The sequence below is a fragment of the Diabrotica virgifera genome, chromosome 9 (assembly GCF_917563875.1).
Source record: "Diabrotica virgifera virgifera chromosome 9, PGI_DIABVI_V3a".
NCBI lineage: Eukaryota > Metazoa > Arthropoda > Insecta > Coleoptera > Chrysomelidae > Diabrotica > Diabrotica virgifera.
Window position 1 is genome coordinate 77,831,906 of NC_065451.1, and position 12,252 is coordinate 77,844,157.

The 12,252-nt window shown below is 30.8% G+C and overlaps 1 protein-coding gene across 2 annotated transcripts; it reads right to left on the bottom strand.

Moving 5' to 3' along the window:
* Positions 1–7,695: 7,695 nt before the first annotated feature.
* LOC126891433 (uncharacterized) lies at positions 7,696–10,884 on the bottom strand. Of its 2 annotated transcripts, XM_050660608.1 has the most exons (3): positions 8,437–9,170; positions 8,140–8,380; positions 7,696–8,078 (listed from the first exon to the last, which is right to left on the bottom strand). In XM_050660608.1, the coding sequence occupies exons 2-3, from the start codon at positions 8,257–8,259 to the stop codon at positions 7,833–7,835; spliced, it is 366 nt and encodes a 121-aa protein (XP_050516565.1). In that variant the 5' UTR covers positions 8,260–8,380; positions 8,437–9,170; the 3' UTR covers positions 7,696–7,832. The 2 variants fall into 2 exon arrangements, with proteins under 2 accessions (XP_050516565.1, XP_050516566.1); XM_050660609.1 differs by lacking the exons at positions 8,140–8,380; positions 8,437–9,170 and adding an exon at positions 10,802–10,884 and having other exon boundaries at positions 7,697–8,078.
* Positions 10,885–12,252: the final 1,368 nt, after the last annotated feature.

A 12,252-nucleotide genomic window follows, 5' to 3' on the forward strand; every position in this document is an offset into this window, starting at 1 on the left:
GTGATCAGCAATGCCAGAGGGTTGTAAGAACTCATCGCTTATCTCTAGATCTCTTCTTCTTTCCCGAAGAAGTAAACAACAATGATCAGAGGGTTGTAAGAACTCATCGCTTATCTCTAAATCTCTTCTTCTTTCCTGAAGAAGTAATGACCAGAGGGTTGTAAGAACTCATCGCTTATCTCTAGATCTCTTCTTCTTTTCCGAAAAAGAGTTGACACCTGTTTATTTGTTACCTGTAAAATGTATTGTATGTACCTTTAAGAGGTGATCGACAATGGCTAAAAGGTAGCTGCTGAAGAAGTAAAAGAAGTGATAGGCAATGACCAGAGGATTGTAAGAAGTGGTCGTTTATTTGTAGATCTCTTATTCTTTTTCTCAAAGGGGCCACCCTGTATGTAGAGTGTAAAACTCATCGCTTATCGCTTCATCTTTTCTTCTTCTTATTAAATTTGTGCAGGGTGATAAAAATAAATTTTAATTGTATATATATATATATATATATATATATATATATATATATATATATATATATATATATATATATATTGTGTTTTCAATTTATCAATCAAAAGCAAAATGAAAATTTAATTAAATTTTTTTTTAAATAACGCGGGCACATAAATTTGATACACCCTGTATATTGAGCTGTAAATATTTATTTGCAGAAAGCACTAAACAGAAGCGAATGGAGGAAACTGGGGGAAGCCTATGTTCAGAATTGGACGAATTAAAGGGCAAAAGAAGAAAGAAGAAATATTTATTAGAATTTAGTTTGGATGTAAGTGGATTTCTCTTTTAATGAGCTTTCCGATGAACCATTAAAGACTTTTGTGAATAATTAAAGTGAAAAGGACGATGTATTTAGATTTAAAATGGAAATTATTACGGGAACTATAGAATCCACAGGTAGATGGTAATTATCATTTTCTAGAAAGATGGTTTAAAAGAAAGTTTGGAATTTTAATATCTAAAAATTGGAAAGAAATCCTTTGTAAAAGGTATAAAATTTTTTTATTAAAAATCCCTTAAAAGGGCTACATCACAACAAAACGTTTTCGATTTTTATAAAAAATTATCATCAGTGTTCGATCTAAAAATAAGTATAACCGATTTAATGAATATAAAGTTATTATTTAAATTTTGACAAAGGTTAGAGCAAGTTGGTTATACTTACAAACTGGATGCTAGCTGAGCCACAAAAGAAAAATATCTGGGTAAAAACCCTTTACATATAATATAGATGCCTTAAAAGTGCATACTTCGATAAAAAGGCCTGTGATGGTCACATGGCAAACAGGATAATGCCCTAAGGTAAGGTATACAGGTTTCCCAACACGTGGGATCCAAATTGAGTTGATCACATTTCAATGACTTAATGGCAACTGAATGCAAAATGAGTGATGTTTCTGAAAGGTGTCAAAAGACAGATAGACAACGTGACGTGGAATTTACCCTGTATTACGACAGCCAACTAATTGTTAGTAAAATATTTAATGAAAATTTACATAGTAATAACAAACATCAACAAAGTTATGGCTATAATTACATTTAAGTAAGTACCTTGAATATGTAAGATGAACGTGAAGTATGAAATGATTTTTATAATGAGAAATAGCCAGAATCTATGCAGCCATCTATACGTGTTCCTATTCTAATTGAAGTAAGTTCAACTGTGCTGTGGAAAATTTGATTTACTATGAATTAAAAGGAGTGTTTGGTTTAATTGTACCAATGGCAGAGTAAATTAGAGAGTCTGTAGTAAATGGAAGTCTGATATTAAAGTAGTGTTGAAATTAAGATAAGTTGTATGAGTCACAGTAGGAAACTGATATGATATAATGATATGTGAATTAATTGGTTAAGGTACCTGAGTGTTGATATTGGAAGTGAAGAAGAATATCAATTGAACTAATAACCTGGCAAAAGTATGAGGTCCTTTTATGTAACATAAGCTTCTAGGACTAAACATGTTTATGAAATAGGGATTTTTTTTCCTATTTTTTTTTTTTTTTTATACCAAGTTATCGAGTTGAATTGAAAAGGTTTAAAACTGGATGGATGTAAGAAGGTGTATTGGAAACAAGCAATATGTGTAAAATTAGAAGGTAGTGAATAATTTGTGATTTGATATCAGAATTGTTTACTGTAATGAGGTGTGATGAAAAAGGCTGGGCGCCCCAGAAACCAGACCCCACATCTATGGATAAGAGAGTGGAAGAATTAGTATAAAAACCTTTTATAAATATTTTTCTGAAGTTTAGTTGGACCTATAACGAAAACCTGATCAAATGGCGATAAGTTATGAAATTGGGTGGAAAAGATCAAATAGTGTTAGAGTTGTGACTGGTCGATTTAGTAAAAACTGTGGAAAAAGTTAAAGTAGATTATTTTGGAAGACTAGTAGAAGTTAAGGGATAATGAGTTGATGTTAGAAATGTCGTCTGTTAAATAAGTAAATATGGAGGAAAGGTTAATATAAATGAAAAAAGAGTTTGGAAACAGCAAAGAAGTTTGGAAATTTAGGTTAAGAAAAAAGTTGACGATGTAAGGGATTGAAGTCACGATTGAAAGACACATGGCGGTTAACACAGTTAGGGCTACTTTGCTTTTCTCTAATTATTTCCAAGTCCTCGTATAGGTCCAGTCTTAAGAAATTCTTTTGAGGTATGTTGTGTATTAGAGAAACATTTTCCGGAATGTTAAGAGTATGACTGTTTTGTTTTAAATGTTGAGAAAAGGTGGAAGTGTTCTCTCTTTTTGTGTGTTCAAGGGAACGAGATGCTAGTGACCTACAAGTTCTTCCTATGTACGTAGCATCACAGTCAGAGCATTGAAGTTTATAAACCCCACTACGATTCATGTAGTTGATAGGGTCTTTGGAGTTGGAAAGACATTGTCCTAAATTATTGGAAACTTTAAAAGAGATGTGTATGTTATAAACTGATCTCTTGATAATATTACTGATATCACCGGAAAGGCTCTCTTGATGGAAAGGTAATGAAGCATAAATGGGTCTGGTGGTCAGAAAAGAGAGAACACTTTCACCTTTTCTCAACATTTAAAACAAAACAGTCATACTCTTAACATTCCGGAAAATGTTTCTCTAATACAAAACATACCTCAAAAGAATTTCTTAAGACTGGACCTATACGAGGACTTGGAAATAATTAGAGAAAAGCAAAGTAGCCCTAACTGTGTTAACCGCCATGTGTCTTTCAATCGTGACTTCAATCCCTTACATCGTCAACTTTTTTCTTAACCTAAATTTCCAAACTTCTTTGCTGTTTCCAAACTCTTTTTTCATTTATATTAACCTTTCCTCCATATTTACTTATTTAACAGACGACATTTCTAACATCAACTCATTATCCCTTAACTTCTACTAGTCTTCCAAAATAATCTACTTTAACTTTTTCCACAGTTTTTACTAAATCGACCAGTCACAACTCTAACACTATTTGATCTTTTCCACCCAATTTCATAACTTATCGCCATTTGATCAGGTTTTCGTTATAGGTCCAACTAAACTTCAGAAAAATATTTATAAAAGGTTTTTATACTAATTCTTCCACTCTCTTATCCATAGATGTGGGGTCTGGTTTCTGGGGCGCCCAGCCTTTTTCATCACACCTCATTACAGTAAACAATTCTGATATCAAATCACAAATTATTCACTACCTTCTAATTTTACACATATTGCTTGTTTCCAATACACCTTCATACATCCATCCAGTTTTAAACCTTTTCAATTCAACTCGATAACTTGGTATAAAAAAAAAATCCCTATTTCATAAACATGTTTAGTCCTAGATGCTTATGTTACATAAAAGGACCTCATACTTTTGCCAGGTTATTAGTTCAATTGATATTCTTCTTCACTTCCAATATCAACACTCAGGTACCTTAACCAATTAATTCACATATCATTATATCATATCAGTTTCCTCCTGTGACTCATACAACTTATCTTAATTTCAACACTACTTTAATATCAGACTTCCATTTACTACAGACTCTCTAATTTACTCTGCCATTGGTACAATTAAACCAAACACTCCTTTTAATTCATAGTAAATCAAATTTTCCACAGCACAGTTGAACTTACTTCAATTAGAATAGGAACACGTATAGATGGCTGCATAGATTCTGGCTATTTCTCATTATAAAAATCATTTCATACTTCACGTTCATCTTACATATTCAAGGTACTTACTTAAATGTAATTATAGCCATAACTTTGTTGATGTTTGTTATTACTATGTAAATTTTCATTAAATATTTTACTAAAAATTAGTTGGCTGTCGTAATACAGGGTAAATTCCACGTCACGTTGTCTATCTGTCTTTTGACACCTTTCAGAAACATCACTCATTTTGCATTCAGTTGCCATTAAGTCATTGAAATGTGATCAACTCAATTTGGATCCCACGTGTTGGGAAACCTGTATACCTTACCTTAGGGCATTATCCTGTTTGCCATGTAACCATCACAGGCCTTTTTATCGAAGTATGCACTTTTAAGGCATCTATATTATATGTAAAGGGTTTTTACCCAGATATTTTTCTTTTGTGGCTCAGCTAGCATCCAGTTTGTAAGTATAACCAACTTGCTCTAACCTTTGTCAAAATTTAAATAACTTTATATTCATTAAATCGGTTATACTTATTTTTAGATCGAACACTGATGATGATTTTTTATAAAAATCGAAAACGTTTTGTTGTGATGTAGCCCTTTTAAGGGATTTTTAATAAAAAAATTTTATACCTTTTACAAAGGATTTCTTTCCCATTTTGTGATTGATGGTATACAGCCAACTACAGGAAAACCTTTTCTTTTCCTTGTGGATTTTTTAATATCTGGTTTCAACCCGAGTAAATATTGTAGGGTTCCCCGAAAGTAATTAGGATGGTCGGAATAATTTTGAAAATGACTGTTTGTTTGTCGAATGGAAAAGATTGTTTCTGATTCTTGGCAAGTTGGAAGGGGAAAAGTGGTTTGAATGATTGAGAGAGTTTGAAAAAGAAGTCATTATGTTTTTGGCATCGCTGAAGAGCAGTTCGACGTTTTCGTGGATAGATAGTTAGCAAGTACCAGTGGCTGTTTGATAGTGGAGAATAGTGTTGAAAAGTGGAACGAGAGACAGATCAAATTGAGATGAAATACCTCTTTGATTCTGTATTATTGTGAAAAGGAGAGCAGAGAATTTTTGGAGTTTTGTTTGAATCGAGTACGTGTCAAAAGAGGCCCGGCTTGTTGGAGAATTGGTGCTGGTATGCTGATAGTTTTGAAGCTGGAGAACGGAGAGGGCTTTGATGAGTAGCCTTTAACATAGTCAACGAGGGAGAGCTGTTTTGGGTCACGAGAAGACATCAGAGTGAGTGAAGCAAAAGGTCAGTTAATTTATGTGAAGGAGATTTTTAAATTTAAAGAAATTTAAATTTTTGAGTAAAAGGCATATGAATTAAAATTCCAATATTTCAAAAAGTAAATAGTAAATATAGGTAATCTTGCGAATACATAAATTTGTTTTGTTTAGTTTGTTTTACCAAAGTCATCGGGAACAAACCGATAAATTGTTTTTTTTTTAAATAAATTTAAGTGGTAGAAATTTCATTCGGACAGTTGTGTCCACAGGTTTTAGTTTTGATAGATTTTAGAGTATTGATTTTGACAAATAAAAGACAATTCTGTATGTTTATTTTAATATTTTGCTTTATTTCTTTTCCCTATTTTATCCCGATTAGGATCAACTAAGAGATACTGAACCCACGAGAGAAGATAAGTATAACGTGAGATAATTTAGATTTTTTTTTTAATAGTATAAGATTAGATTTTTTATTCATTTTTATGTATGATTTGCGACAATTAAATAATTAATCAAATAAATAATAATTAATATAAAATTGATAAGAAGCAGATCATAACAATATATATAATATAATAAGCGAGTCTTCTACAGCTGTCGCCGCTTCTCGCATCCTACTCTCCAGCGATTTCTGTCGAAGCAATCTTCAGTATTTAAGTCTCTGGCGGTCATTGCATCTTCGACATCTCTCCAGGATCGTCTTGGTCTACCTCGTTTTCTTCTTGTGGGTGGAGTCCATTTTTCTATTTTTTTCGGCCATCTATTTTCAGGCATTCTCTGAAGGTGTCCATACCAGTTAAGTCTTTTGGCTTCGATTGTGTCTATTATATCTAGATCGATTTCCATTTGTCTCCTAATATCTTCGTTTCTCACCGTATCAAGTCTAGTGAGCCTATTAAAACCCATTTTAATTGTAGACTTGGATTTTTTGTTTCTTTTTTTTGTTTTATTGTTGATGTATGCCATGCTTAGTCTTATAAAAAAAATCTGTCTAGCCTAGCGTAGCCCAGCCTAATCTTTACTGGTGAATCGTTAGAAATTAGAACTACTTAATGGGTTTTAAATACAGAGAGAGTCTGTAAAGTGGAATAAATTCAATATCTCAAATACTAATTGTTTTTTTGGAAAATGCTCAGACCCGTCGATTAGTATTTCAAATTGTCCTTTTTGACATTCAATAATAATGTATACAGGGTGTCCCAATTTAGAGATATGACGTCATCGTCGATTTTCTTAAATGGCAACACTGTCATTTTGATAGCTAATTTGATAGGGTTTGTAAAGTTATACATAACTGCAAAATATCAAATTTTTATTCTCTACCATTTACAAGATAATAGAAAATAACAAAGTTATATCTGTAATTTGGAATATATTCAATAATTAAAATACTAACTGTTTTTTTGAAAAATTCTCAGACCCGTCGATTAGTATATCAAATTGTCCTTTTTGACATATAATAATAATGTATACAGGGTGTCCCAATTTAGAGATATGACGTCATCGTTGATTTTCTTAAATGGCAACACTGTCATTTTGATAGCTATTTTGATAGGGTGTGTAAAGTTATACACAACTGCAAAATTTCAAATTTGTATTCTCTACCATTTAGATGATAATAAAAAATAACAAAGTTATGAAAAAGAAGTAATCAACTAATAATTGAATTTAATTATTTCAATAAATTAAGCAAAAACTCATAATTTTGCCCTCAATTATTGTCAAATTGTCAATGGGCAACGTTATGAGCATTTTCTTAATTGAAATAAATAAATTCAATTATTATTTGATTACTTTTTGTTCTTCATAACATTGTTATTTTTTATTATCTTGTAAATGGTAGGGAATAAAAATTTGAAATTTTTCATATGTGTATAACTTTACACACGCTATCAAAATAGCTATCAAAATGATAGTGTTGCCATTTAAGAAAATCAACGATGACGTCATATCTCTAAATTGGGACACCCTCTATACATTATTATTATATGTCAAAAATGACAATTTGATATACCAATCGACGGGTCTGAGCATTTTTCAAAAAAACAGTTAGTATTTTAATTATTGAATATATTCCAAATTACAGATATAACTTTGTTATTTTCTCTTATCTTGTAAATGGTAGAGAATAAAAATTTGATATTTTGCAGTTATGTATAACTTTACAAACCCTATCAAATTAGCTATCAAAATAACAGTGTTGCCATTTAAGAAAATCGACGATGACGTCATATCTCTAAATTGGGATACCCTGTATACATTTTTATTGAATGTCAAAAAGGACAATTTGAAATACTAATCGACGGGTCTGAGCATTTTCCAAAAAAAACAATTAGTATTTGAGATATTGAATTTATTCCACTTTACAGACTCTCTCTGTATATAATGATATATGTATGTATATGAATGGGTAACTAAAACAATATGAGATTTATATATTTTAAATTTATGTAACAAATACGATTTTTTATATTCTATAAAATTTATAAAGTTCAAGATTATAATTGAGGTTTTGTCGTACTAGTCGCCAGTACTCCCTAGTAACTGCATCATTATGTCGCGCCCATACCAAATGTTGTGAATGGTATGGATCCCATTCCCATATTTGGGATCCATACTGGTCCGTATAATTAAATTCTTCATTAGTTACCAGGGAGTGCTTTATTCTTTTATGTCCTCTCACTGTGTATGGAATCAGAGGATCATCCAAAGCCTAAAATCAAAATATGAAAATAATTAGTAACAAATATTTTGTTTTGAGACTACTGGTATACCTTAAGAGTTAGGTAAGGTTTCATAACAATACAAGTCTGGTAAACGATCTTCATGCCTATCCAAAGATGTTTTACAAAAACAAAAGAATATTTTACAGTTTGGACACCATAACGTTCCATTCATTTTGATAGAAGTAGTAGGTTGAGTTTGTGGTATTATTTTTTTTCTTGTATTAGATTTTAACTTTGCAAATCTGTTTTGGTCACTAAAAACTTTTTCCCATTGTGTTTGGAAACTTTTCTAAAGAAAAAATTATATAACTATACTGTACGTATATGTAAAATAGAATAACTTACCACACCATACAAAATCTGTTTGCTGATTTGTAGATTAATTAGATAGAGTAAAAAACTATGTACAAAAAAAATATCAAATGACTTCAAAAAAACTTACTATCAAAAAATGTTTAATAAAGAATAAGGCATTTACTTTATTGGGAAAACATCGAGTGTATAAGAATTAAAAAGTGCTTGTCATTGATCCCTCCCATGAGAGTGTCAGTGCTTAAAAACTTTATTATGAGAACATTTTGATGAGACCTTTACTTTGTTATTAAAACATTGAGTCTAAAAATCATTTAAAATTACTTATCATTGAACCCCCATGGGAGAGTGTCGGTGCCGAAAACAGAACTATTCTTTTATCATCGTATGGACTTAAAGCAACTTTACGTCGATGGACTGTAAATACATCATGCTTTTTTGATATAATAGTATTTTGAGAAACTTCCACAATTGTTTTTTCAAATAAGCATGTATAATAATCATCAAAAGTTAGCTGCTTTAAAGCTGATTTCTTTATTCCATTTGCTTTTTTTACTTCTTTAGTCTGATTTAAGGTTTTAATTGAATACATTTTTGATCTTAATCCTATGAACTGCGTCATGATTTGACCTTTGTTTTCACCTTTCATCAAACCTAATACTTTCTTATTTTTTAATGGAATGTTATAGACATTATTTTCAGTCTACTCTGATGTGTCAAACTTGTGAATATCATTTTTCATATCATTATATATCATCAATATGTATGTATACACCGTTTATAGGCGTCAACGCCCTTCCGGTAGGGATCTATGGAGGAGTGTCACCGAGCCGCAAGCCCTTATCCCTTGCCGTACTGCTCCTCCATAGGCCGATCAGACACCAGCTTATTCCAGACCAAGTCGTAGATTCTTTTTAGAATTTTAGACTACGACGTCAGCCTTTTTATTTTTCTATTCACCGGGCTGGGGCACGAACCTCGATCGCCTCGACCGCATATCCACTACAGATTTGTCAATCGTGCGCCTCAGTCCGCTTGGCTAATCTGATCGACGTATATCATCAATATATCATCAATATACAGCTGATAAATTAAACTATCTGTGTCAGTGTATAGTAATTTTGCTTTCTCTTGAAATTTATTTTTAATATAATTATAATGAAAGTCATACAAAATTGTTTTCGAAATATCTAAAATACAGATTCCAATGTAAATAGGTTTATTAAACTTAATTTTTTGTTTTTGCATTTCAATTATGACCATATTTTCATCAAATATGGTACAACTTTGAAAATTCAGTTGGGAAATGTAGTTGGCACCATATCTACCATTAAATCTATTTACAATTTTTATATCTTTATATTTTCGGACATTCTCAATACTGTTACCGTAGGGAGCGTTTATAAAAAGTTTAAATAATTTTTTTTCAAATTCATTTTTGCTCTCCTTTTTCAATTCAATGTTTAAATCAATATAGGGTTGTAACCAAGCTGATTGTTTAAATTTTAAACATCGATGAATCTTAGTTTCAGTCCCAACCCAATAACTTGTTTTAAATATATATATCATGAATGACATACTTTTTTTATCATACAACGTTACTAAGAGTTTTTTAATGGTAGTTTCAGCAGTTGGTGGAGTTATGTGTTCTGGGCACAGTGGTAAATCTTTATGTGAATTAAAAAGTTCTTTCGGATACTCAAGGTCCACTTCAAGCATGTATCCATATTCACTATCTTCAGGACAATCTAATATTCTCTCATTATAAATTTGCTCTTGGGATATCCATTCAACTCCTCCATAAGGAAGTAAATAACTCATAGCTGTACCATATAGGTTGTTAACATCAAAGTACATCAAATAAGAGGTCTCTTTATCAGGCTCATATTTATCACCCATGTATTTATTGTTAGCTTCTGCATATCTATTACTACATTGTGATACTCCTCGTTTTGCCTTTTCAAAAAACAAAACCATTTCAATATCTGTTAAAAGTTCTAGTTCTACATTTGTTACTTTTAACATGGCGTCAAATGCTAATCCTGGTAAAGTAAAATAATGCAGACTATCTAACTCATATGTTTTTAAACACATCATCCTAAAGTTTTCAAAAATATCAGATAAAATTAATACATCAGTTTTTAAATATAATTCAGCGTACTCTTGCAAATTTTTTATCTCAAAAGTATTCCAAACATTACAAGCATGTTGATAATCTTCATCAGTTATTCCTTCATTATTAATTTTACTAAAGAAATTATCAATAGAATAGAATTATCAATACAATGAACATTTTTAACACCCTATTCTTTAAACATTTCTTTAAGATAAAAATTTGTTTTTTCAAATATCGTATTAAATTTTGTAAATCAGTTTTTCTCTTAATTAATCTACTTACTGCTTCTACTTTCTCCACTACTTGTCTGGACACTTCATCGACTACGTGCTGGCTGTTCATTTTTTCTTACTGTTACTTCACACTGTTGAACTCGAAATAGAACACAAATATGAAGATGCTCTCAATTTATAGTTTATGGTAATCAGATAACAATTGACGTATTTTGTCTTATGTGTTATTCAACGTGAGTATATTTTAAGGTCATATAAATGAACATTTATCAATAATCATACAACTACTTGTTATTAAAACGTGATTAAATTTTGGGGTCAAATAGTTCAAACTTATCGATAATCATGCAAACACGTTGTTATTTTAACGTGATTGATATTTTTATCAGGTCAGAAAGGACGACTCTGACGCAAATAAGTTGTTATTCAAACTTACTATATTTTTATCGATTAGAAAGGTTACCTTGGTGTAAATAAGTTGTTTTCGATGTGATTGCATGATCGTTTTAAAAATATAAATTTATCAATATCTTACAAAGTCATATTAATGTTAAATATTTTTTATCTCCTTTTCTCGCTATAAATTAAGACTATGGTGGTAAGTGGATATTTAACTGCTCTGGTGATGGGATTGACTATCACGAATACACTATATTCTCATAACTCCTTTATTTGGTTAACTAATGCCATATAAATGTATCCAGTTAATAGGTGATTACATTATTCTGCTCTAACGGTAGCAACCTCCCAAACCTAACTAACTAATTCGACTGACCCACTAATGACTCAAATCTGATCGTGTTCCCATATTTATCAAATACTTCGTTATGTAAATATGTTTGTATATATTCTCGTTAGTGTGTCAAATGAATAGTCGAACTTGTTGATCTAAGCAAAACGTGGACTTTAACTAAGGTGTTCTACTTTGCAATTATTATAACAAATATGCGTAATGTTTATTGTTTTATAAACACATATCTAACGAATACTTTAGTTAATTTAAGGATTTCTAAAATATCTAAATAATGAGATAAATCCCATTATATCATCCCCCTTAGAAAAGAAAATTTTCTGAGCCATGTACCGTGCTTCCTTTTTCCTCCCCGAAGAGAAGAAAATTTTCTTACTTTCATCATCAACTGACTACGTTATATGTATAGATTTATACAAATTTTTACAACAAAAAAATATATAAAAAAAATTTGCAAATATATACAATTTATTTCACTAATTATCAAACATTGTCTATTGTTACTTATTTCTTTCCTTATGATTCGCCAAAATCTATACTCAGAAATTGTATTTTATACTTTACTTTGATTTCAGAGGTTTAAAAAAAATTACAACTCCTACATTTGAAATTACTTGTTAATTTACTTCTTTACTAGACCCTTAAGACAAATCTTTTGATTTCCAACTTAAATTGCGGCTCATTTCCCAATTAATACAGTAAATTCCATAAGATGCCACGAAGAAGTAGCTTTAGAACAATAGTAATGT

Coding starts and splice junctions, on each gene's coding strand:
- LOC126891433 (XM_050660608.1), bottom strand. CDS start 8,259: ATGGAACGTTATGGTGTCCAAACTGTAAAATATTCTTTTGTTTTTGTA. Junction 8,079..8,139: donor AACCTTACCTAACTCTTAAG/GTATACCAGTAG, acceptor TTTTGATTTTAG/GCTTTGGATGATCCTCTGAT.